The sequence below is a fragment of the Palaemon carinicauda genome, chromosome 31 (assembly GCF_036898095.1).
Source record: "Palaemon carinicauda isolate YSFRI2023 chromosome 31, ASM3689809v2, whole genome shotgun sequence".
NCBI classification, from domain to species: domain Eukaryota; kingdom Metazoa; phylum Arthropoda; class Malacostraca; order Decapoda; family Palaemonidae; genus Palaemon; species Palaemon carinicauda.
The window spans coordinates 64,564,616-64,588,128 of NC_090755.1; the positions used below are offsets into that span (position 1 = coordinate 64,564,616).

General features: G+C 34.3%; 1 protein-coding gene across 1 annotated transcript in view; it reads right to left on the bottom strand.

Moving 5' to 3' along the window:
• The window catches only part of LOC137624777 (prestin-like), a 58,906-nt gene extending 35,613 nt beyond the window's left edge, over positions 1 to 23,293 (bottom strand). Inside the window, exons 1-2 of the mRNA XM_068355728.1 lie at positions 23,217 to 23,293; positions 5,666 to 5,795 (exon numbers count right to left, since the gene is read on the bottom strand). Of these exons, the coding sequence (XP_068211829.1) occupies positions 5,666 to 5,795; positions 23,217 to 23,243 (157 nt within the window). The 5' untranslated portion in view covers positions 23,244 to 23,293. The remainder of the gene's footprint in view (positions 1 to 5,665; positions 5,796 to 23,216) is intronic.
• Positions 23,294 to 23,513: the final 220 nt, after the last annotated feature.

A 23,513-nucleotide genomic window follows, 5' to 3' on the forward strand; every position in this document is an offset into this window, starting at 1 on the left:
AGAAAATAGCTCGGTTTCCCCACCAAACGACTTGGAACTGACATGTCAACATAGTCAACGAAACAGAATTCGTGATGTCAGCGTACATAAACAGAAGTTCGTGATGCTAGCGTACATTTGATATACTGTATATTCAAAATATACTTAATAAAAAATTGAGTGATTACTCAAAAGTGTCGCCATTTGTAACTTGCATATTTTATGGACACTTTTGGACACTTTTGAGTAATTAATCCATTTTTAATTAAGTATATTTTAAATATACAGTATATCAAATGTACGCTGGCATCACGAACTACTGTTTATGTACGGTGGCATCACCAATTCTGTTTGCTTGACTATGTTGATATGTCAGTTCCAAATCGTTTAGTGAGGAAACCGAGCTATTTTCTTTTTATAACCCCTTCCCTCTATCTTGCTAGTTATTGCTTTCCCAGAATTTATATAACCACCTAATTACTGTGCAAGAAGATGAGAACTGCAGGATTGCATCATCTTGGAGTAAATGGAGAGCGTGGTGTTGTAAACAATTACCAGATATGTATATATATTGTATATATATACATATATATATACACAAACACACACACACACACACATATATATATATATATATATATATATATATATACATATATATACATTATTACTATTTAAGCTATTACCCTAGTTAGAAAAGCAGGATGCGACAACCCAAAGGGCTCCAACGGGGAAAATAACCCAGTAAAGAAAGGAAATAAGGAATCAGATAGTGTGGCTAAGTGTACCCTCAAGCAAGAGAACTCTAACCCAAAACAGTGGAAGACCATGGTACAGAGCCTATGGCGCTACCCAAGACTAGAGAACAATGGCTTGATTTTGGAGTGTCCTTCTCCTAGAAGAGCTGCTTACCATAGCTAAAGAATCTCTTATACCGGGGTAAGTAGTAACTGAACAATTATTATTATTATTATTATTATTATTATTATTATTATTATTATTAAATGCTAAGCTACAATCCTAGTTGGAAAAGCAGGATGTTATAAGCCCAGGGGCCCCAACAGGAAAAATAGCCCAGTGAGGAAAGGAACTATGGAAAAATAAAATATTTTAAGAATAGTAACAACATTAAAATAAATATTTCCTAAATAAACTATAAAAACTTTAACAAAACAATAGTAAGAGAAACTAGATAGAACAGTGTGCCCGAGTGAACCCTCAAGCAAGAGAACTCTAACCCAAGACAGTGGAAGACCATGGTACAGAGGCTATGGCACTACCCAAGACTAGAGAACAAGGGTTTGATTTTGGAGTGTCCTCCTAGAAGAGCTGCTTACCATAGCTGAAGAGTCTCTTCTACCCTTACCAAGAGGAAGGTAGCCACTGAACTATTACAGTGCAGTAGTTAACCTCTTGAAATAAGAAGAATTGTTTGGCAATCTCAGTATTGTCAGGTGTATGAGGACAGAGGAGAATCTGTAAAGAATAGGCTATTCAGTGTCTGTGTAGGCAAAGGGAAAGAACCGTAACCAGAAAGAAAGGTCCTATGTAGTACTGTCTGGCCAGTCAAAGGACCCCATAACTCTCCAGCAGTAGTATCTCAACGGACGGCTGGTGCCCTGGCCAACCTACTACCTTGAGTGATCAAGAAATTTTCTTTCATCTTAGTGTTGTTATGTGTATGAGGATAGAGGAGAATATATAAAGAAGAAGCCAGACTATTCTTTGTATGTGTATGCAAAGGGAAAAAAAGCCGTAACCAGAGAAGGGTCCATCTGGCCAGTCAAAGGACCCAATAACTCTCTAGCGGTATTATCTTATGCACGGTCTATGACGCATGTAACTATCAATATCTATTTATGTTATCTCACAACTCTTAATCTTCGTAGGGTGAAAACGAAAGTGTTTTCCATGTTGTTTGTTCTTTTATAATTTTACTGCAATTTCAGCCATTTATTCAGGCATTCATCATAGCTAAATTTACATTGAACAATAGAAATACTTGAATATAATTAATAGCAAAATAGAAATTTAATTAGAAAATCCGAATATTTGTGAATAAATTTAGATATTTAGAAATTAACAAAGAAACTATTTGATAAATTACGTTGAAGACGAAAATAATTTTCCACGGAGGCCACGGAAAACAAAGTGTTTTCGTAAAATGAAAGAAACCACGTGTTCGTCATATACGTGCATGTATGTTACGTGTATTTGCTAAGTTAGAATATGTACTGTATCTTCTTTGGACTGTAAATTGAAAAATATTCTTCCCTAAGGCCTTATTCCCAGGAATGTTGGTGTAATAATATTATGACTTTTAAATCATTATAGATTTTCCCCAAAAAAATTTCGTGCCTTCATAAAAAGTCTGATTATAGTTTTTCCTGTCTTACAACTAGCCCAATCCCTTCCCTTTTTGGTGATGAGTTTTTGTGAGGTTGAAGGTGACGTCCAGTGATTATCTTATCTCGTCTTTGCTTATAAAAGTTTATCAGTTTTTACAAGAAAAATACGATATGTAACATATAAACATATAGAGTAATATATCAACAGTAGCATTTATAAAAACTTACACGTGATGCATGCATATATATATATATATATATATATATATATATATATATATATATATATATATATATATATATCCATATATATATATATATATATATATATATATATATATATATGTAATATATATATATAATATATATATATATATATATATATACATCTATATACATCCATATGTATACATGCAAACTTATAAAGAGACGGGTTACAGTGAACATTATAATATTATTTTGTATGTCAGAGAAAGTGTACTGTCAGATTTTTATCAAGAAATCAGGACGAAGAGGGGAATAAATTATAAGGGAAGATCACTAGGTCAAGTGTGTAGACCAGTTGTTCTATTTGAAACGTTTAAACAGTTATGTTGATGTTTATAAATAAAGAGAAATGGCTGGTCTGTCCTTTTCCCCCAAGTTAGCAAGAAAAAGGGGTCTTTTTGCACGTGTTGGAGAATTGGTAATGTCACTCCATTAGGTAAATGTGTTCGTGGTAGTTCTAGCCCTCCTGAACACTGCCCAACTTCCTTAACTCCCATATCTAAATGGTTGAACTTCTTTTGGCAAAACGTCTAAATAGGTATAGTGAATGTAATAATCTGTCCTCTAATTTGCAATTTGGGTTCCGCAAACGCCTTCGAGCATGGGATGCCCTGCTTACATATTTCAATACTGTACAGAAATTCCTTGATTTAAAGACCACTCATGAATAGCATAGGGAAGGGACACTGACAGTACCCTAACTAGCATGTCAATGCCCTAGAGACCGACCATATTATTATCAGCAGTCAAGCCCCCTCGCCACCCAAGCTAGGACCAAGGTGAGCCTAGCAATGGCTGGTGATGACTCATCGGGTAAACCTAGAGACTCCCCCAAAACTTAGCTCAAAAGGATATCGAGGTTACAGAATCTACAAGAAACTATCGGGCTTGAGCTTGACTCTAACCCCAGTTCATATGATTGGCAGTAATTTTACTGCTGTCTTTGACATTGTTAATTTTGAAGCCCTTGTTTTAAATCTCAACCCTTTGGAAGTAGGCCTAGGTGGGTCTTTTCTTAGCAACATTGCTGAATTTTTAAGTAACAGGTTGCAGAGAGTTGTTGTTGATTGGCACTATAGTGAGTATAGGGATGTAATATCTGGTAATGTTCCTGGCATATTGCATTTCACACCATATACACATGATTTGTGGTTTGACCTAGAAAAGAAACTCGTTGCATATGCAGGTGATGCTACTCTCTTTGCCTCAATATCATCTGAATGTAGATCTGGGGTTGCTGAATCTCTTAATAGAGATCTATGTAAAATTAGTGCATGGTGAAAGTTATGGGGCATGAAGCTGACCCTAACAAAACTCAAAGTACGATTGTAAGTAGGTCGAGGACACTGGGTCCTCAACATCCATATCTCTGCATTGATAACGATTCCTTATCTCCCCACGACTCCTTTAAAAGTCTAGGTGGGATTCTTGATTGCAAATTTACTTTTGAGAACCACATTCGGACAGTTTCTTCCTCAATTGAACTTATTGCCTTATTGAGAAAATCTTTGAAGATTTTCTGAGATCAATCTGTTCTAAAGAAATAGTTTAGTGATTTCATTCTTCCTTGTTTCGACTATTGTTCTTCTGTCTGTTCTTTAGCTGCTGAGTGTCATCATCATTTGTTGGATACAAACTTGTGGTCTTAAATTTCTTATTCCTAATCATAGTATTAATCTCTGCCACCATCATTAAGTTAATTCTTTATGAATGTTGCATAAGATTTTTCATAATTCTGATTATCCTTTTACGTTCAGTAGTAGGAATGCATTTAATTCTAACACTCTTGCCTTCTCCATCATAAGGCTCAGCACTAAACAATATTCTAGATTTTTTATTCCCCCTGTGACCATATTGTAGTTGAATCGAAAGAACTTCGGAAGATATTTTATATTCTTTATTCATTACTTCTCATAATATTTTATTTATTCCCTTATCTATTTTCCTCACTGGGCTATTTTTCCCTGTTGGAGCTCTTGGGCTTATAGCATCCAGGATTTCCAACTAAGGTTGTAGCTTAGATGATAATAATAATAATATTTTATTTATTCCCTTATCTATTTTCCTCACTGGGCTATTTTTCCATGTTGGAGCTCTTGGGCTTATAGCATCCAGGATTTCCAACTAAGGTTGTAGCTTAGATGATAATAATAATAATAATAATAATAATAATAATAATAATAATAATAATAATAATAATAATAACTAAGGCCTTGATCACACAGTGCGGTTTCCACAGCGAGGTTTGATACTCGCTGTCATAAATTCAATTATCATTTATTAAATCATTCAGACACAAGGTCGCAGTGACGTGTGAAGGACTCCATAAACAGTAAATTAATTTGAGACATCGCGTATCAAACTGCGTGGTAGAAACCACAAAGGAGTTGTTATGACGGGATCGAATCGTGTGTCAGAATAGGAAGAAGTTCATAATTGCACAAAGCTAGAGTGGCTCTTTCCGTGTGAAAATTATGGAAGAAGTTAGAAAGATAATAATTTGATGTAATTGTGAAGCTATGGTAATTTGATGTAATTGTGAAGCTATGGTAAGAGAAGAGAAATCAAGGACGGGGTATGAAATGGCAGATGTTTTTAGATGATACTGTGGTGATTAAGGATAGTGAAGAGAAACTGCATAAACCAGTGGAATCAATTGAATGTGTTTGCGAAAGACGAAAAAAAAATGGTTGTAAATACGATCAAGAGTATGTTTGGAACCACAAAAAAGGCAATTGTGATATATTATTATTATTATTATTATTATTAAATGCTAAGCTACAACCCTAGTTGGAAAAGCAGGATGCTATAAGCCCAGGGGTCCCAATAGGGAAAACAGCCCAGTGAGGAAAGGAAATAAAGAAAAGTAAAATATTTTAAGTATAGTAACATTAAAAAAAAATATTTCCTATAAAAACTATAAAAAAAACTTTAACAAAACAAGAGGACTAAAGGAAGCACTCAAATTGCATGGGCATTTCGTTAGTAACTATAACAGATGATAATGGAATGAGAGGAAGGGGATATCACCAAAGCAAAGTGTGATAAGAGATATCCACATTCGTACTTACCCAAGGCTTTTTTCGGTGTATAACTGTATATGTGATATCTCTGCTCGACGGTCAGCGCTGGCCGTACCACACAGACGCTTTCATTTATTTCTGGCGCTCCTTCCATGGCTGAGGAGAACCAGGACAGTTCCTAGAAAGAGATAAGGGGCGGGTATTAGACTCTCTCTCTCTCTCTCTCTCTCTCTCTCTCTCTCTCTCTCTCTCTCTCTCTCTCTCTCTCGTGATTTTACCATAAAGGGTCCATGTGAGTAAATATGAAAATTACACTTATAAATTTGGCGCGCACGCACACATTTATATATATATATATATATATATATATATATATATATATATATATATATATATATGTACTTCAAGTATTTTAGTTTTGAATGTGCATGAATATAATGTGGTGCAAAATAGGTAGTCAGGTTTTTTTTTTTAATAAGGAAGCAGGATGTTTTAACACATAATGGGGCAAAGGTAAAAAGAGCAGTTTACAGTTTATACTAGAATAAGTACGACAAAGAGGACTGAATGGAGTAGCTGAAAGGTGTAGAGTCTAGTATTAGGAAGATTCCTAGTGAAGGGAAAATACATCTTGAGCGTGGTAGGAAAATCGTTTTCATTAGAAAGTACGTATGATCCAGATATGGGGTTCGATCAGAAGGGTTGGGGGCTATGGCTTGACTGTCCAAGAGCCCCCGTCCGGGCATAAGGTCTGGGTAATCTGTGTGCATGTGTGCGTGTGTGTATGTGTGTGATCAAAGGGGAATCAGAAAGGTTAGTGCAAGGTCGAGAATGCCTGCAAAAGTAATTGTTGAGGCAGTAACAAGAGCGTTTTTTTTTTTTTTTTTTTTTTTTTTTTTTTTTTTTTTTTTTTTTTTTTTTTGCTAGAACCGAGATGCTTTTGTTCTGTGGTGATAGTATGATTGAGTGACTTTCTATAAACTAAGTTATATTTTTCTGGATGTAAAAGTTTTGAGGCAATACTAGAAATGAATCAATGTTTCATTGAAGAATAGCGAAGGTAAAGTAACAATGTTAAGAATTATTGGGTCATAATGTCACCTAGTTTACCAGTTCAGGTGTGTGGTAGGATTTTCATATGAAAAAAGATATGAGAAAAGGATTGACATAGGATAAAGTGTAGGAGTTGTGTGAGTCAAGTTTTTGGTATGGCAGGGTTATGTGAAAAGTTTAAAAAACTAAAATAAAAATGTTTTGTGGCATACATGGCCCTTTGTGAAAAGTAGACAATATGATTTATAGAAAGACATCATTAAGTATGTTTACAATGAACAATCACAAAGATGTGGTCTTGAGGGTGACAAACTTTTTTATGATGGAGACAATTCGTGTTTCAGAATATGTTGACGGAAGCTGTCTTGTTTATTGCAAAAATGGGTTTTGGACAAGAGTGTGTTTGTTCACAATAAATGAACTAGAAAATGGAAAAGTGTGTTGAAACAATTATATGAAAATATAATCGAAGGTTGAATATATTGAAATAAAAAAAGGTTGATATTGAGATTAACTGTGTTTGGTAAATGAAACATGTGAAGATTTGAAGGGTTGTGAAATGTGGAGATGTACAAGTAGGTAAAATAAAAGCATTGGAACATTTTAAGATGGTCTGGTCATTTGGAATGAATGGACAATAGGTCAGTTAAAAGACTATATATCAGAAGTGAGTGGAGGCGGAAGGAAAGAAAGATTTTAAAAGTGTTGTTATAGTTGGGTGAAGGGTGTGTTGGAAAGGAAGGACTTTAATATAACCGAGCTTTAAAATGTGTACAAGGTACGGGTGAATAGCGTAGTGTATGTATACGACGTGCTGCTAATGAGCCATCTTTGTAGATACATGAAATAGCATATGTTGAGAAAATGCTTTTGCAACATTAGGTTAAATTTTGGTTGTGGTAATATCTATTTTTCAGGAGTAACTCCCTACTATGAAAAACAGCTGTTAAAAAAATCTATACGTAGTGTGTAGGCCTACAGATATTTATATGTTTATAACTCACGTGATATTTGAATGTAAAAAGTCCCTAAAGGAGACAGAAGCTTTAGAATAGTCCAGTATAGTCCGGAGTGGTTTCGTCTGTCATTACATCTTCAAAAGGACATACCCTCTGTTTCAATCTTAGTGTATATGTTTGGGTTATTGCTTTAGTTTGTTTGTTTGTGTATTTGTATGATACTTCATTTACACTAACTACGGTGGTTGAGTATGTTTTTTTTTTTTTTTTTTGGATAAATTCTTTTCCGTTTTCGTTTAAAATTTCTTCGTAATAACTGAGAAATATGGTATAGCATGAATTTACAATAACATATACTGCACACAGGACATTTAATGAAATTCTACGCACGTTTTTTTTTCTTCTTTTTTTCCTTTTTACCTGACATCTTGATAATTTCAAACACAATTCATGACATGACTATTTTGCTATAAACATATAAACATTAACCTAACACACCAACAGTTGTCTCTCTTCAAACTCCGTGGGAAATTTCATTAAGATTTTCTTAATTTCCAGTGGGAAAGCCTCATAGAAATTAAATCATATTAAAAACTAGAGGGGCAGTCAGTAGAGAGCATGCTGCCTTCGCCACGACAATCAGTCTAACTCTTAACTCCACTGTGACTTGTACTTCGATGCATTTTCTTCAAACCCTAATGGATTTGTCCTTGGGTCATACCCCTCGTGTTTAACAAGTTTCGTTAAAATTGGTTCATTAGTTTTTGTGAAAGGGCTTTTAGCTACTGTGCGCCTAGACTTTATAATAAACTGTCAACTGAAATGAAGGACCTAAAGGGAGCAATTGAATTTAAGAAGAAACTAAGGACATTACTTTTCACAAGATCATATGATTTGGAAGATGCTACAATCAAAGAATTGTATAAGTTATAATGAAAATGTTTCGTTAGATGATTAATATGGACCCGCCCGAGAAGTAGTTCACTCGACTTCAGTGGAGGGTTGGATTTAAACCCAAAACAAGTAAACAAGTAAGTAAGCAAGTAATGTTGACAAACAAAAAAATAAACAAACAAAATAGTTGCTATTTAATTAACATTGCAATTATTTTCAAAGTAATGCTACGTATTTGTACTTCATTGTACTTAATCCAAAATATTACTGATTCATCCTTATCATACTCAGCATGACTAAGTTTAGTAAAAATCGGTACAGTAGTTTTTGTGTAAAGTTGCTCACAAACGAACAAATAAATAAACTTATTAAACAGACGACAAGGGGCAATATATAATCACTGTCTCTTTGTAATCAAATGCGAACCTTCACATTAATGAAAATAATTCAATCACAGTGATAAAACTTGTAGAAAAAATGTGTTCTATAATTTTCATTTCTTTAACAGAGGAGACATTTCTCCTTGTCTTGTTAAATCCATTTTAAATTGAAAATGGAATTCCTTTATTTTTTCATATGATTTGGAAATGTACTAAGGGTAATCCTCAAACATTCTATTTACGATAATAATAAACGAATATATACATAACTTATCACAATGCTAAAAAAAAAATATTACCCTAACTTATTCACTTCTAAAACAAAAGTTAATTTCTGCAACCATGCATCTACTTCAGAAATAGGAAAATAAAATGTTTCCATGTACTGCACCTGTAAGAGACAACAGTGCTATTCCTGAGCCTATTTGAACTGAAAACAGATTCTCCTCTCATAGCCGGCCTAAAGAACGCCTTGATCAATACACACTGCTTGCCTTTAGACAGTGGTCCGTGAGAGACTCCTCGAGTCGTAGCTGGGTGCTACCAGGAGCAGGTTCTGTAGCCGACTGGCCGCTGGTAACTTATATCTTGAGGCCACTGACTGTGCATGAAGACGACTGATGTCACACACTCACCGATCAGTTAAACCAAGGTCTATAGCCGCCACATAAAACGTACTAGTAACGAGAATACGAATTACACTAACGAAGTAAATTAGAACAGAGAAATGGCATTCACTAGAAGATTAGAAATATAATGTAATCTTATCTTATGAATGTTTTCACTCCAGTTGGCTGGGTATTATCTCATCGAAGCCAGGGCATGTTTTCTTTTTCATTTTAAATGATGTGCATTTCGAGTGAGCACTGATCTCTTCTCTCCAACACACCACACACACACAAGGTCCTGATATTCTTATTCTCGCCGGAGTATTGCTGCCAGACGAGAGTGGTGCCTAAGTTGAGAGAGAAAGAGAAAGATCGGGTCGATAATTATATTCGAATGCAACGTACGCAAACGCAGAGGTCTGTGATAGAAAACGTTGAGTAAAAACACGCAGAGTAGACCCATCTGCTAGGGGCCATTTTTTAAACAGCACCTGTATCTATAGACCGTGCACAGGGCCGGTTGTGTTCCTCGTCGATACTCTCTTTCCAACCAGTGCCTTTAATTTGCTCGGGAGTTCAGTTTCCCTACACAACGTCCTCAGTGACACACTTCTCGTCGTCTTTTACTCTATTTCTAAGGTTGATAGTTTGATACTGATAATAAGATTTTACAGAAAGTTTATTTTTATTGTTTATTTATTTTATTGTGGCACATTCTAAGGCTAATGACACGTGAAGTCAACGTTCTTGAGTTGCCACATTTCACCCATTTCATTCATTAAATCACACTTACAATAGGAAAACATTGTTGCCAAATCTCGGATAGATTACCACATTGAGTGGGATTTAAATTATGAAATAAGCGAGAAGTGGCAACGCCAGACATCCACACTATATTTCATAACATTCTGGGGAGACTAATGTTTGATGTCCACACGCATCTGTAGTTATACCAGAACAAAATATGTAGTGAAAGATCTAATTATACATTTAAAATATCGATTACTGAAGTTTCTAAAATATATCTTTATGTATGTCCGTGAAATGATAGCCTGCGTTTTAAAAAGCATACCGGTTTCACGTTAGGCCTATTCAGGACGTTGCCATCAGGGACCATAGTCAGTGACATCTAACGTCTGCCTCCACGATACACAAGTATAAAAAAGCCGTCATCGATTACAATATGAAGTCGCGGAATTTTGTTATTTCAATTACACATAGGTAGGTTACTAATGATTCATACCTTGCAATACTAGTAGATGGTCTCAAATGTGACACCTCCGTTACTAAGAGAAGATTAATTAACGCATTTCGAAGGCGTAGATGCTCAAGGTAAACCACACCCGGTCCACCAACGTACCCAACACAACAATTACTTGTATATCACTTGGGTTTTAGCCTCCGGTGCCCTTCAGGAAAAAATGGTTATGGTAGCGGGGGAAATTTCAGCCATTGCCATTGGTCACCCTGATTTTACACAAGTTGGAATTATTTAAAACGAACGAACTAATTGTCACCTTCTCTAGAGGAGTAAAACGCATTTGATGGTATGCACACACACACACACACACACACATATATATATATATATATATATATATATATATATATATATATATATATATATATATATATATAATGTGTGTGTGTACAATGACGCGTTCATATACTGTAATTGTGCCTCTGGAGACATCTCCAGATTTTTCAGGTAGAAATATTTGTACATTAGTCTTCTACATTGAATCAGAGTACCATCTCCACCTGTTGCCCAAGTCGAGTGGCTCCTTATCTTCTAAGCAGAATAACCCCCCCCCCCCCCCCCCCACTCTTCTCTCTATCTCTTGTCCAGTAAAACGAGTGGCATTATTGACGTCAAGAAATAAAGTTTGTGAATCGCAATATATATATATATATATGTCTGTGTGTGTGTGTCTGTATGTAGAGGTTGGCCAAGGCATCAGCCAACCGTTGAGATACTACCGCTGGGGTTATTGGGTCCTTTGACTGGCCAGACAGTACTACATTGGATCTCTCTCTCTCTCTCTCTGTTTACGGCTCATTTCATCTTTGCCGACAGAAACACAGAATAGTCTGGCCTATTTACACGTTCCCCTCTTTCCTCATATACTTGACAACACTGAAACTACCAAACAATTCTCCTTATCTTAGGAGGTTAATTACTGCCATATGATTGTTCAGTGGCTACTATCCTCTTGGTAAGAGTAGAAGAGACTCTGGCTATGGTAAGCAGATCTTCTAGGAGAAGGTCCAAAATCAAACCATTGTTCTCTAGTCTTGGGTAATGTCACAGCCTCTGTACCATGGTCTTCCACTATCTTGGGTCAGAGATCTCTTGCTTGAGGGTACACTCAGGCACACTATTCAATCTTATTTTTCTTTCTTTTGTTTTGTTGAAATTTTCATAGTTTATATATGAAAGGTGTATTATAATGATATTTTTGTTCTTAAATTTCTGTTGTAGTTTTTCCTCATTTCCTTTCCTCACTGGACTATTTTCCTGCTGGAGCCCTTGAGCTTATAGCGTCCTGCTTTTCTAACTAGGGTTACAGCTTAGCAAGTAGTAGTAATAATAATAATAATAATAATAATAATAATAAAGGAATTTAATAAAAGTAATAACGGATTGTTTTTATAGGTTATTAATAAAAAAAAGTAATTCAGTCAGACCAATGGATTATTTTTCACTATGAAAGGATTTTCTTTTTAGCTGAAGGTGGAAATCGGAACAAGATATTATTATTATTATTATTATTATTATTATTATTATTATTATTATTAGCTAAGCTACGATCATAGTTGGAAAAGCAGGATTCTACAACCCCAGGTGCTCCAAGAGGGAAAATTGGTCCAGTGAGGAAAAGAAATATAGAAATAAATAGACAAAATATAAGAAGCAATAAATAAAGGATAAAATATCTTAAAATCAATAACAGTGTTAAAATAGATATGTCATATATAAACTATGAAGAGAGACTGATGTCAACCTGTTCACCATAAAAAAAATATTGCAAAATTCAGCTGATGAAGTTCCACCGATTCAACTGCCTGATTAGGAAGATCATTCCACAATCTGGTCACAGTTGGAATAAAACTTCAAAAATTCCTAGTACTACGTACAGGATGATACGTCTAGACTCTAGAAGATCCGAATGCAAAGGATGGTCAAAATGATTAAAAATATTTTGCGACATGTATCAAGAACTAACAAAGACGCTGCCAGAGATTTATATCAAGGTAAGAAATCAAGAATTGAATAGACTGCAATTTTTTCCAGCATATTGAGATGAGAATAAGCAGCTGAAGACCAGACAGGAGAACAATACTTGAAACGAGGCAGAATGAAAGAATTAAAAAATTTCTTTAGAATATATTGATCACCGAAAATCTTAAAAGGCTTTCACAATAAGCCATGTTAGTGCAATTCGTGTTCCTCATAAGTTAAATTGCAATCAAGAATCACACCTCAAATTTTAAAGAAGTTATTAAAGAAACATTCCCCTTGGCTTAGGAATGGCATCCGTTTCAAAAAAAAAAAAAAAAAAAAATACAGCTCAGACGAGTGCTTTATTATTTGAGAAACCAAAGATTCTAAACATAATAAATTATCACATTGTCTGGAAGCTACTGTAAGGTCTCTAATATTGACACAGTCCACGAATATGGTAGTAGGTTGGCCAGGGCACCAGCCACCCGTTGAGATACTACCACTAGAGAGTTATAGGGTCCTTTGACTGGCCAGACAGTACTAAATTGGGTCTTTATCTCTGGTTACGGTTCACTTTCCATTTGCCTACGCATACATCTAATAGTCAGGAATATTCTTTACAGAGTATCCCCTTTCTTCATACACCTGACAAAACTGATATTACCAAACAATTTTTCTTCACCCAAGGGGTTAACTACTGTACTGTAACTGTTCAGTGGCTACTTTCCTATTGGTAAGGGTAGAAGAGACTTTAGCAATGGTAAGCAGCTCTTCTAGGAGAAGGACACTCCAAAATCAAACCAGTGTTCTCTAATCTTGGGTAGTGTCATAGCCTCTGTACCATGGTCTTCCACTGTCTTGGGTGAGAGTTCTCATGCTTGAGGGTACACTCGTACACGCTATTCTATCTAATTCATCTTTCTCTTGTTTTGTTAAAGTTTTTATAGTCTATAAAGGAAATATTTATTTTAATGTTGTTGCTATTCTTAAAATATTTTATTTTTCCTTTTTTCCTTTCCTCACTGGGCTATTTTCCCTGTTGGGGCCCCTGGGCTTATAGCATCCTGCTTTTCCAACTAGGGTTGTAGCTTAGCAAGTAATAATAATAATAATAATATTGCAAGACATTAGACGACACTGGAGAAGTCTAAGGCGCATTGGTCCAGGATTTAGCTCGGTATAGTTTATATGAGTAAGAACTATTTTAATGTTGTTGCTGTTCTTAAAATATCATATTTTATTTGTTCATTACTTCTCATATACTTTATTTCCTTATTTTCTTTCCTCGCTGGGCTATTAGTTCCTGTTGGAGCCCTTGGGCTAATAGCATCCTGCTTTTTCAACTAGGGTTGTAGCTTAACTAGGAATAATAAACGGATTTTGACATATGAAAAGTCTATTTTTAGGTGAGATAGCCATGTCGTCCTGATGGAAGATCCTGTAAGGCAGATAATAATAATAATAATAATAATAATAATAATAATAATAATAATAACAATAATAATAATAATAATAAAGGAATTTAATAAAAGTAATAATGGATTGTTTTTATAAGTTATTAATAAAAAAAAAGTAATTCAGTCAGACCAATGGATTATTTTTCTTTATGAAAGGATTTTCTTTTAACCTGAAGGTGGAAATCGGAACAAGATATTATTATTATTTTTATTATTATTATTATTATTATTATTATTATTATTATTATTATTAGCTAAGCTACGATCATAGTTGGAAAAGCGGGATTCTACAACCCCAGGTGCTCCAAGAGGGAAAATTGGTCCAGTGAGGAAAAGAAATATAGAAATAAATAGACAAAATATAAGAAGTAATAAATAAAGGATATGAAATATCTTAAAATCAGTAACAGTGTTAAAATAAATATGTTATATATAAACTATGAAGAGAGACTGATGTCAACCTGTTCACCATTAAAAAAAATCGTTGCAAATTTGAGCTAATGAAGTTCCACCGATTCAACAGCCTGATTAGGAAGATCATTCCACAATCTGGTCACAGTTGGAATAAAACTTCAAAAATTCCTAGTGCTACGTACAGGATGATACGTCTAGAAGATCCGAATGCAAAGGATGGTCAAAATTATTAAAAGTCTTTTGCGACATGCATCAAGAACTAACAAAGACGCTACTAGAGATTAATAATACAAAGGTAAGGCATCAGGAATTGAATAGACCGCAATAGAATTAGCAGCTGAAGACCAGACAGGAGAACAATACTTGAAGCGAGGCAGAATGAAAGAATTGAAACATTTCTTCAGAATATATTGATCACCGAAAATCTTAAAAGGCTTTCTCAACAAGCCATTTTTGTGCAATTCGTGTTTCTCATAAGTTGAATTGCAATCAAGAATCACACCTCAAATTTTAAAGAAGTTATTAAAGAAACATTCCCCTTGGCTTAGGAATGGCATCCGTTTCAAAATTATTGGCTTCTTTAAAAAAGAAAAAAAAAATTACAGCTCAGACGAGTGCTTTATTTGAGAAACCAAAAATTCTAAGCATAATAAATTATCACATTGTCTGGAGGCTACTGTAAGGTCTCTAATATTGAAACGTAGTCCACGAATATGGTAGTAGGTTGGCCAGGGCACCAGCCACCCGTTGAGATACTACCACTAGAGAGTTATAGGGTCCTTTGACTGGCCAGACAGTACTACATTGAGTCTTTATCTCTGGTTACGGTTCACTTTCCATTTGACTACACATACACCGAATAGTCTGGAATATTCTTTACAGTGTCCCCTCTCTTCATACACCTGACAAAACTGATATTACCAAACAATTTTTCTTCACCCAAGGGGTTAACTACTGCACTGTAATTGTTCAGTGGCTACTTTCCTCTTGGTAAGGGTAGGAGAGACTCTTTAGCTATGGCAAGCAGCTCTTCTAGGAGAAGGACACTCCAAAATCAAACCATTGTTCTCTAATCTTGGGTAGTGCCACTGTCTTGGGTTAGAGTTCTCTTGCTTGAGGGTACACTCGGGCACGCTATTCTATCTAATTTATCTTTCTCTTGTTTTGTTAAGGTTTTTATAGTCTATAAAGGAAATTTTATTTTAATGTTGTTGCTATTCTTAAAATATTTTATTTTTCCTTTTTTCCTTTCCTCACTGGGCTATTTTCCCTGTTGGGGCCCCTGGGTTTATAGCATCCTGCTTTTCCAACTAGGGTTGTAGCTTAGCAAGTAATGATAATAATAATAATAATGCAAGACATTAGACGACACTGGAGAAGTCTAAGGCGCATTGGTCCTGGATTTAGCTCTGTATAGTTTTTTATATATAAGAACTATTTTAATGTTGTTGCTGTTCTTAAAATATCATATTACATTTGTTCATTACTTCTCATATACTTTATTTCCTTATTTTCTTTCCTTGCTGGGCTATTTATTCCCGTTGGAGCCCTTGGGCTAATAGCATCCTGCTTTTTCAACTAGGGTTGTAGCTTAACTAGGAATAATAAACGGATTTTGACATATGAAAAGTCTATTTTTAGGTGAGATGGCCATGTCGTCCTGATGGAAGATCCTGTAAGGCAGATAATAATAATAATAATAATAATAATAATAATAATAATAATGAACTAAGGAACCTCCGTAACGAGGCTATAATATTGACAATCAAAAGCCACAGTAGTGTTAAAATATATTATTTTTTTTTACCATTGTACAATAATATATTTTAACACTACTGGTGCTTTTGATTGTCAATAACAATAATAATAATAATAATAATAATAATAATAATAATAATAATAATAATAATAATAATAATAATAATAGAGTTAAAATAATAAAAATTGTCTCATCATACTTGAAAACAACCTCAATAATAATGATAATAAAAACAATGTGTACACGAGTATGTACAGAGAAAATAAAAAGGCAAATCATAGACAAAAGACAAAATGTCTGATAAAATGGGTCAACATAATGGAACCCATACACTATGCAGGATAGAAAATTCAACCGAAGAAATAATACTAACAATTGTATTGTAAATGAATACCATAGAGAAAAATAAAGGAACGGATAGCGAAAATCAATTATTGATATAATCATTATGAAGAAGGGTGGTTATATACGAGAGGGTCAAGACGATAATTGTATTATCTGGATGGATACACATTACAGTGATGAAGATGAATACTAGGACTGTATTAATGTTTTAATTCTAGGCCTCTTATAAAGGAACGCTGCATTGTATTTCTTATTAGTAATTTGTACATTGTATTTCTCATTAGTAATTTGTACATTGTATTTCTTATTAGTAATTTGTACATTGTATTTCTCATTAGTAATTTGTACATTGTATTTCTCATTAGTAATTTGTACATTGTATTTCTCATTAGTAATTTGTACATTGTATTTCTTATTAGTAATTTGTACATTGTATTTCTTATTAGTAATTTGTACTTCGTACTAAAATAGAAGCTGAAGTAAATTATTATCATTATTATAATGTTAAAGATTAGCAGAGACTAATTATCTACTACTGAATACCACACAAAAACGTTCGAATAAAAGAGGAGATATGAGTGAAGGACATTTATGGTGCAAGAGCTAAAAGGTCTCGTACAGGCCCGAACAGCCACAAGATGTGGATGTACAATATTTAAGGTATTTTAAGTAAGTCTTAAAAACTAATGTTCATATCAGTCTCAAGTAATTTCCAGTATCTTTTATCAAACGCAAGACGTTGCAACGTTGAAAGAATTTTCCTCTTTGAAAAGACGTTGGATTGAAAACACCTGATTAAAAAAAAAAAAAAAAAATCTTGCAAAAAAAAAAAACTGACCTTGAAGATGTTTCAGAGAAAAAAACACACAAAATTAATTAAATTCATAAACTAATATTACAAAATCCCAGCCCGGCTGTTCAGCTCTTCGATCCCGTTAAATTAAAACAATCTTGATAGACCTTGATGCTATTTTTCCTTTTTTTTTTTTTTTTTTTTTTTTTTATAAAGACCGCCGATTTCTTAGGTCTTAAGTTGTCAGTTATTTTCTGCAAGTTATCAAGAAGAGGTTCTTTACGCCCTTTTTTTTGAGAAATGGTATTGTTACTCCATTAGGTAAATGTGTTTGCAGTAGCTCAGTCAAGCCCTGTAAATTATCGGCCGATATCCATGAAAAAAAAAAATCTTGCAAAAAAAAAAAAAAAAAAAAAAACTGACCTTGAAGATGTTTCAGAGAAAAAAACACACAAAATTAATTAAATTCATAAACTAATATTACAAAATCCCAGCCCGGCTGTTCAGCTCTTCGATCCCGTTAAATTAAAACAATCTTGATAGACCTTAATGCTATTTTTCCTTTTTTTTTTTCTTTTTTTTTATAAAGACCGCCGATTTCTTAGCTCTTAAGTTGTCAGTTATTTTCTGCAAGTTATCAAGAAGAGGTTCTTTACGCCCTTTTTTTTGAGAAATGGTATTGTTACTCCATTAGGTAAATGTGTTTGCAGTAGCTCAGTCAAGCCCTGTAAATTATCGGCCGATATCCATAACTCCCATATTATCTAAAGTTTTTGAACGTCTTTTGGCAAAACATCTAAATAGGTATGCTGAAGGTAACCGCGTGTTCCCTAGTTTGTAATATGACTTACAAAGGCCATGGGGCATGTGATGCTTTTCTTACAATTCCCAGTGTTGTACAAACATCCCTTAATTATGATCAGGAGGTTCAAATGATTGGCCTTGATTTTAGTGTTTCCTTTGACCGTGTTAATCATAAGGCCCTTGTTTTCAAACTCAAACAGTTGGGAACAGGTTGGCCTTTTCTTAGCATCATTATTGAATTTTCAAGTAATAGAATGCAAAGAGTTGTTGTTGATGGGCGCCACAGTGAGTATAAGAATGTGATATCAGGTGTTCCTCAGGGTAGTGTTCTTGGCCCATTACTTTTCATACTATACAGTTTACACAGTCATGATATGTGGTTTGGCCCAGAAAACAAACTTGTTGCAAATACAGATGATGCTATTCTATTTGCATCAATTCCATCTCCTGAATGTAGATCTGGGGTTGCTGAATCCCTTAATAGAGATCTAGCTTATATAAGTGGATGATGCAAATTTTGGAGCAGGACGCTAAACTCTAACAAAACTCAAAAGTACGATTGTAAGTAGGTCGGGGACGTTGGTTCCTTAACATCCAGAGCTCACCATTAATCATGTTTCTTTAACTATAAACAACTCTACCAAAATTTTAGGCATATTTCTTGATTGCAAATTTACTTTTGAGAAACACATTCAGACAGTTTCTTCCTCAATTCTACCAAAAAGAAAAAAAAAAAAAAGGGCTTATTGAGAAAGTCTTTCAAAATTTTCGGTGATCAATCTATTCTGAAGAAGTGTTTTAATTTTTTCATTTTGCCTTATTTCCAGTACTGTTCTCCCGCCTGGTCTTCAGCTGCTAGTTCTCTTCTTAATTGCTGGACAGGAACTTGCTGTGTATTAAATTTATTATTCTTCCCAGACTGTAACATCCTTGACATAGTACTAGGTGTTCAGTAGGTGTTCAGTTAATTCTAGGTCATGGATTCGCTATTATAAAGCTTAATACTACTTAGTATTCTAGAGCTTTTATACCAGCTGTGATCAAATCGTGGAATGATCTTTCAAGGCAGCAGGTTGGCCAAGGGATCAGCCACCCGTCGATATACTACCACTAGAGTTATTGGATCCTTTGAATGGCTAGACAGTACAACAATGGATCCCTCTCTATGGTTACGGCTCATTTTTCCTCTGCCTGTGCATGCTCTGAATAGTCTGGCCTATTATTTTCACATTCTCCTCTGTCCTCATACACTTGACAACACTAAGATTACCAAACAATTCTTCATCGCTCAATAGGTTAACTACTGCACTGTAATTGTTCAATTGCTACTTTCCTCTTGGTAAGGGTAGAAGAGACTTACACAATTGTAAGCAGCTCTTCCAGGAGAAGGACATTCCAAAATCCAACCATTGTTCTCTAGTCATGGGAAGTGTCATAATCTCTGTACCAAGGTCTTCCATTGTCTTTGGGTAGAATTCTCTTACTTGAGGGTACACTCGGGCACACTGTTCTGTTTTCTCTTCCTCTTTTTTTTATCTACGAAAGATTAAAGATTTTTTAATGGTAATGTTCTGAAAATATTTTATTTTAACAGTTCATTACTTCTCTTGTAGTTTATTTATTTCCTTGTTTCCTCTCTTCACTGGGCTATTTTTCCTGTTGGAGCTCTTGGGCTTATAGCATCCTGCTTTGCCAACTAGGATTGTAGCTTAGCTAATAATAATAATAATAATAATAATAATAATAATAATTAGATAGTTGAATCGATGAAACGTCAGAAGTTCAAACTTGCAACGAATGTTGTATGTTGAACAAGTTGAAATAAGTCTCTTCATAATTTATATATGACAGATCTATTTTAACGTCGTTACTGGTGTTATAATATTCTATGTAAATTATTCATAACTTCTCATGCAGTTTATTTGTTTCCTTATTCCTCACTGGGCTATTTTCCCTGTTGTAACCCGTGGGCTTACAGCTTCCTGCTTTTACGAAGGTTGTAACTTGGCTAGTAATAATAATAATAATAATAATAATAATAATAATAATAATAATAATAATAATAATAATAACAATTATTATAATATCTAAGTTCATAACAAAATTAAACCATTGCATAACTTCCTCTGTGATTAAGATGGTTTAAAGGTCGCTCATGAATGGCAGAGGCAAGGGACAGTGACATTGCCCTAGCAATCAGGACAATGCCCTAGAGACTGACCATATATTATATGATCAGCGCCAAAGCCTCCCCTCCACCCAAGCTAGGACCAGGGAGGGTCAGGCAGTGGCTGCTGATGACTCAGCAGATAGACCTATAGGCTCCACCAAACGCCCCAACCTTAGCTCACAAGGATGGTAAGGTTGCACTTAAGAATCTGAGCGGGACTCGAACTCCCGTCCTGTATATGAACAATATCCCGTTTACATTATAACATATCTCACTGATTGTTGCATCATGATATGCTTATACAGTTATATTTTTAATGTGAACAGAGTCCCGCTTTTTCAACGGATGTCCCGCTTTCAATTTACTTTTGTGAGTTTTGTTCCGCTTTTTTTTTGTGCTTCAATAACAAAACTGTCCTCATTAATGGAATAGTATTGATATTTTGTTTAATTTTGTCATTCCAGTGAAAGTTTTGAATGTTAAATGTAATTAAAAAAAAGGGTTTGGATTGATTCTTTTATATATATATATATATATATATATATATATATATATATATATATATATATATATATATATATATATATATATATATATATATATATATGTGTGTGTGTGTGTGTGTGTGTGTGTGTGTGTGTGTGTGTGTGTGTGTGAAAAATGTCCCACCTTTACAGAAAAAAAAAATCTGGTCACACCAAGTTCTACAAACAATTCACGAAAGAAAAGGAAATTGTCGCAGTATTTACTAATGTATGATCTATTACAAAAACTAACATAACTGCAACTGCTTCTTAAAACTTAATGCAAGTTAAAATTTTTGGATAATCTGTAAATGAAGTAGAAGTTGCTATAGATTGATGTCATATTTGCTAAGCGACCGGAAAGTAAATGAATATATGGGTACCAGGTGGCAGCTCTGTGAGAGCCGATCAATCGAGTTACCAAGTTTATATTTATTGAATATTTTAGCTAGGCGTAAACAAATCTAAAATCGGTCAGAGGCAACAAATAAGCTTAGAAACGCGTTTTTTTATGAAATATATTTTACAAGCTAAATCCAAACGTTTAGGTGATATTCATAAAGTATATTAGAATAACAGTTGCTAAGTATTATATTAATTTTGTTTTGCTAGAGCAGCTAGATCCTCTCAACAACATAATAGCAATTGTGCCAGAAATTCTCCTCGTTCTCCACTTTGTTTCGTTTAAATCCCAACCTTAGCCCCCCCCCCCCTCTCTCTCTCTCTCTCTCTCTCTCTCTCTCTCTCTCTCTCTCTCTCTCTCTCTCTCTCTCTCTCTCTCAATATTATTTGTCCATTATGTGCTATGTAAAACTATTTTTTTCTTCAAAATAAATTTATAGAATATACTCATCCGGGAAGAAAAGTCGTTAGATTGCTCTTGCAACTATACACACCGTAAAAAAAATATGTCATACGCTTAACTGAAATAGCTAGCATGTGAAATATAAAAATACATATTAACTGGAATATCCTATGTATATAGTATACTCACTTTGTTGTCCCAAAACAGCAAGTCTTTGCCATCTATTACTTAAAATTCAATAATGATGGTAAGAAAATGCCCACCTACACCAAACTGATTGAGTTTGAAAAACAGGGGCCGCAGGATTAAATACTGTCTAAAGCAGCATTAATATCCAGGCCAATGTACGAACTTCCTGACTATAATCTTGGGATTTTCTGTAAAGCATTGGAAATTGTAAGAAAACCAGATTTCTAACTAGGAAAGTTCAAAAACTTTAGGTAGTACAGGAGTTAAGAAAATGGGGCGGTAATTAGCAGGACTAGAGCTACCACAACTACATTTACCAATTCTCCAAGTGCAAAAATACCATGCTAATTTCCGGAAAACAACAGACAACTTCGGAGCTAAACTCAGCAGTCTTTAAGAAATACAAAATGAAAAATAATAATTGATCTATACCTCCACAAGTATTAAGGTCCATCAAAAGTTTTAGTTTCACGGGACCGAAAGGATAAAAGAGTTAGTTTTGCCTAAGGAAAACACACATATACGTTGTTGTGTTATATATATATATATATATATATATATATATATATATATATATATATATATATATATATATATATATAAATATATATATATATATATATATATATATATATATATATATATATATATATATATAAACTCAGCTTTTAACTAATCCACTGCAGGACAAAGGTTTCATATATGTCTTTCCACTCCCGTCTGATTATATATAGTCTTTATATGCCAGTCTACATTATCCCGCATATTTATTCAGCTCGTCAATCCATCGTTTTCTCTTCTTTCTCCAGCTTCGTTTGCAATCTTTAGGGTCCCATTCTGTTAATCTTAATGTCCATCTATTACATTCTATATATATATATATATATATATATATATATATATATATATACATATATATATGCTCAACTTTAACTAGTCCACTGCAGGAGAAAGGCCTCAGATATGTATTTCCACTCGTCTGGTAATGGTCTTTCTATACGACTCTCATTATATACAGTAGCAGCCTCATATCCAATTACTGTCTACGATGTATAGCAGCTACTCAGGTAAAACGAGAAATGGCGTTCAGTTTAGCTCAATAAAACATCATCCTTGAAGACATGCATGCAATTGGCAAGTTTGTAACCTCCTAACGACTCTTCGGAAAGCATAAAAACACGGACGATGATGATAAAAAAAAATAGGCATAGCCACTAACCTGTTTCCTATGATGAGGGGGATCCATATGGGAAAGGGGTTTGGCTGGGCTGTTATTGGTGCGTTGATGTTCGGCGTGTCCGCTGTTCTCCCCCCCTCACTAAAACAATACAAAATTAATCTGTATATCATAAAAAAAAATTCTTTCGTTGTTACATATTTTTTTCGTGACATAAATTTCGGTGTTTTCATTATTTCATCTCTGTAACGCAGGACATTGTAAAATTTGTTAAGCGACTTATGCTTACGTGTTCCATCATGCTCGAATGTTTCTTTGCCGTTTATTCGACAGTTCTCT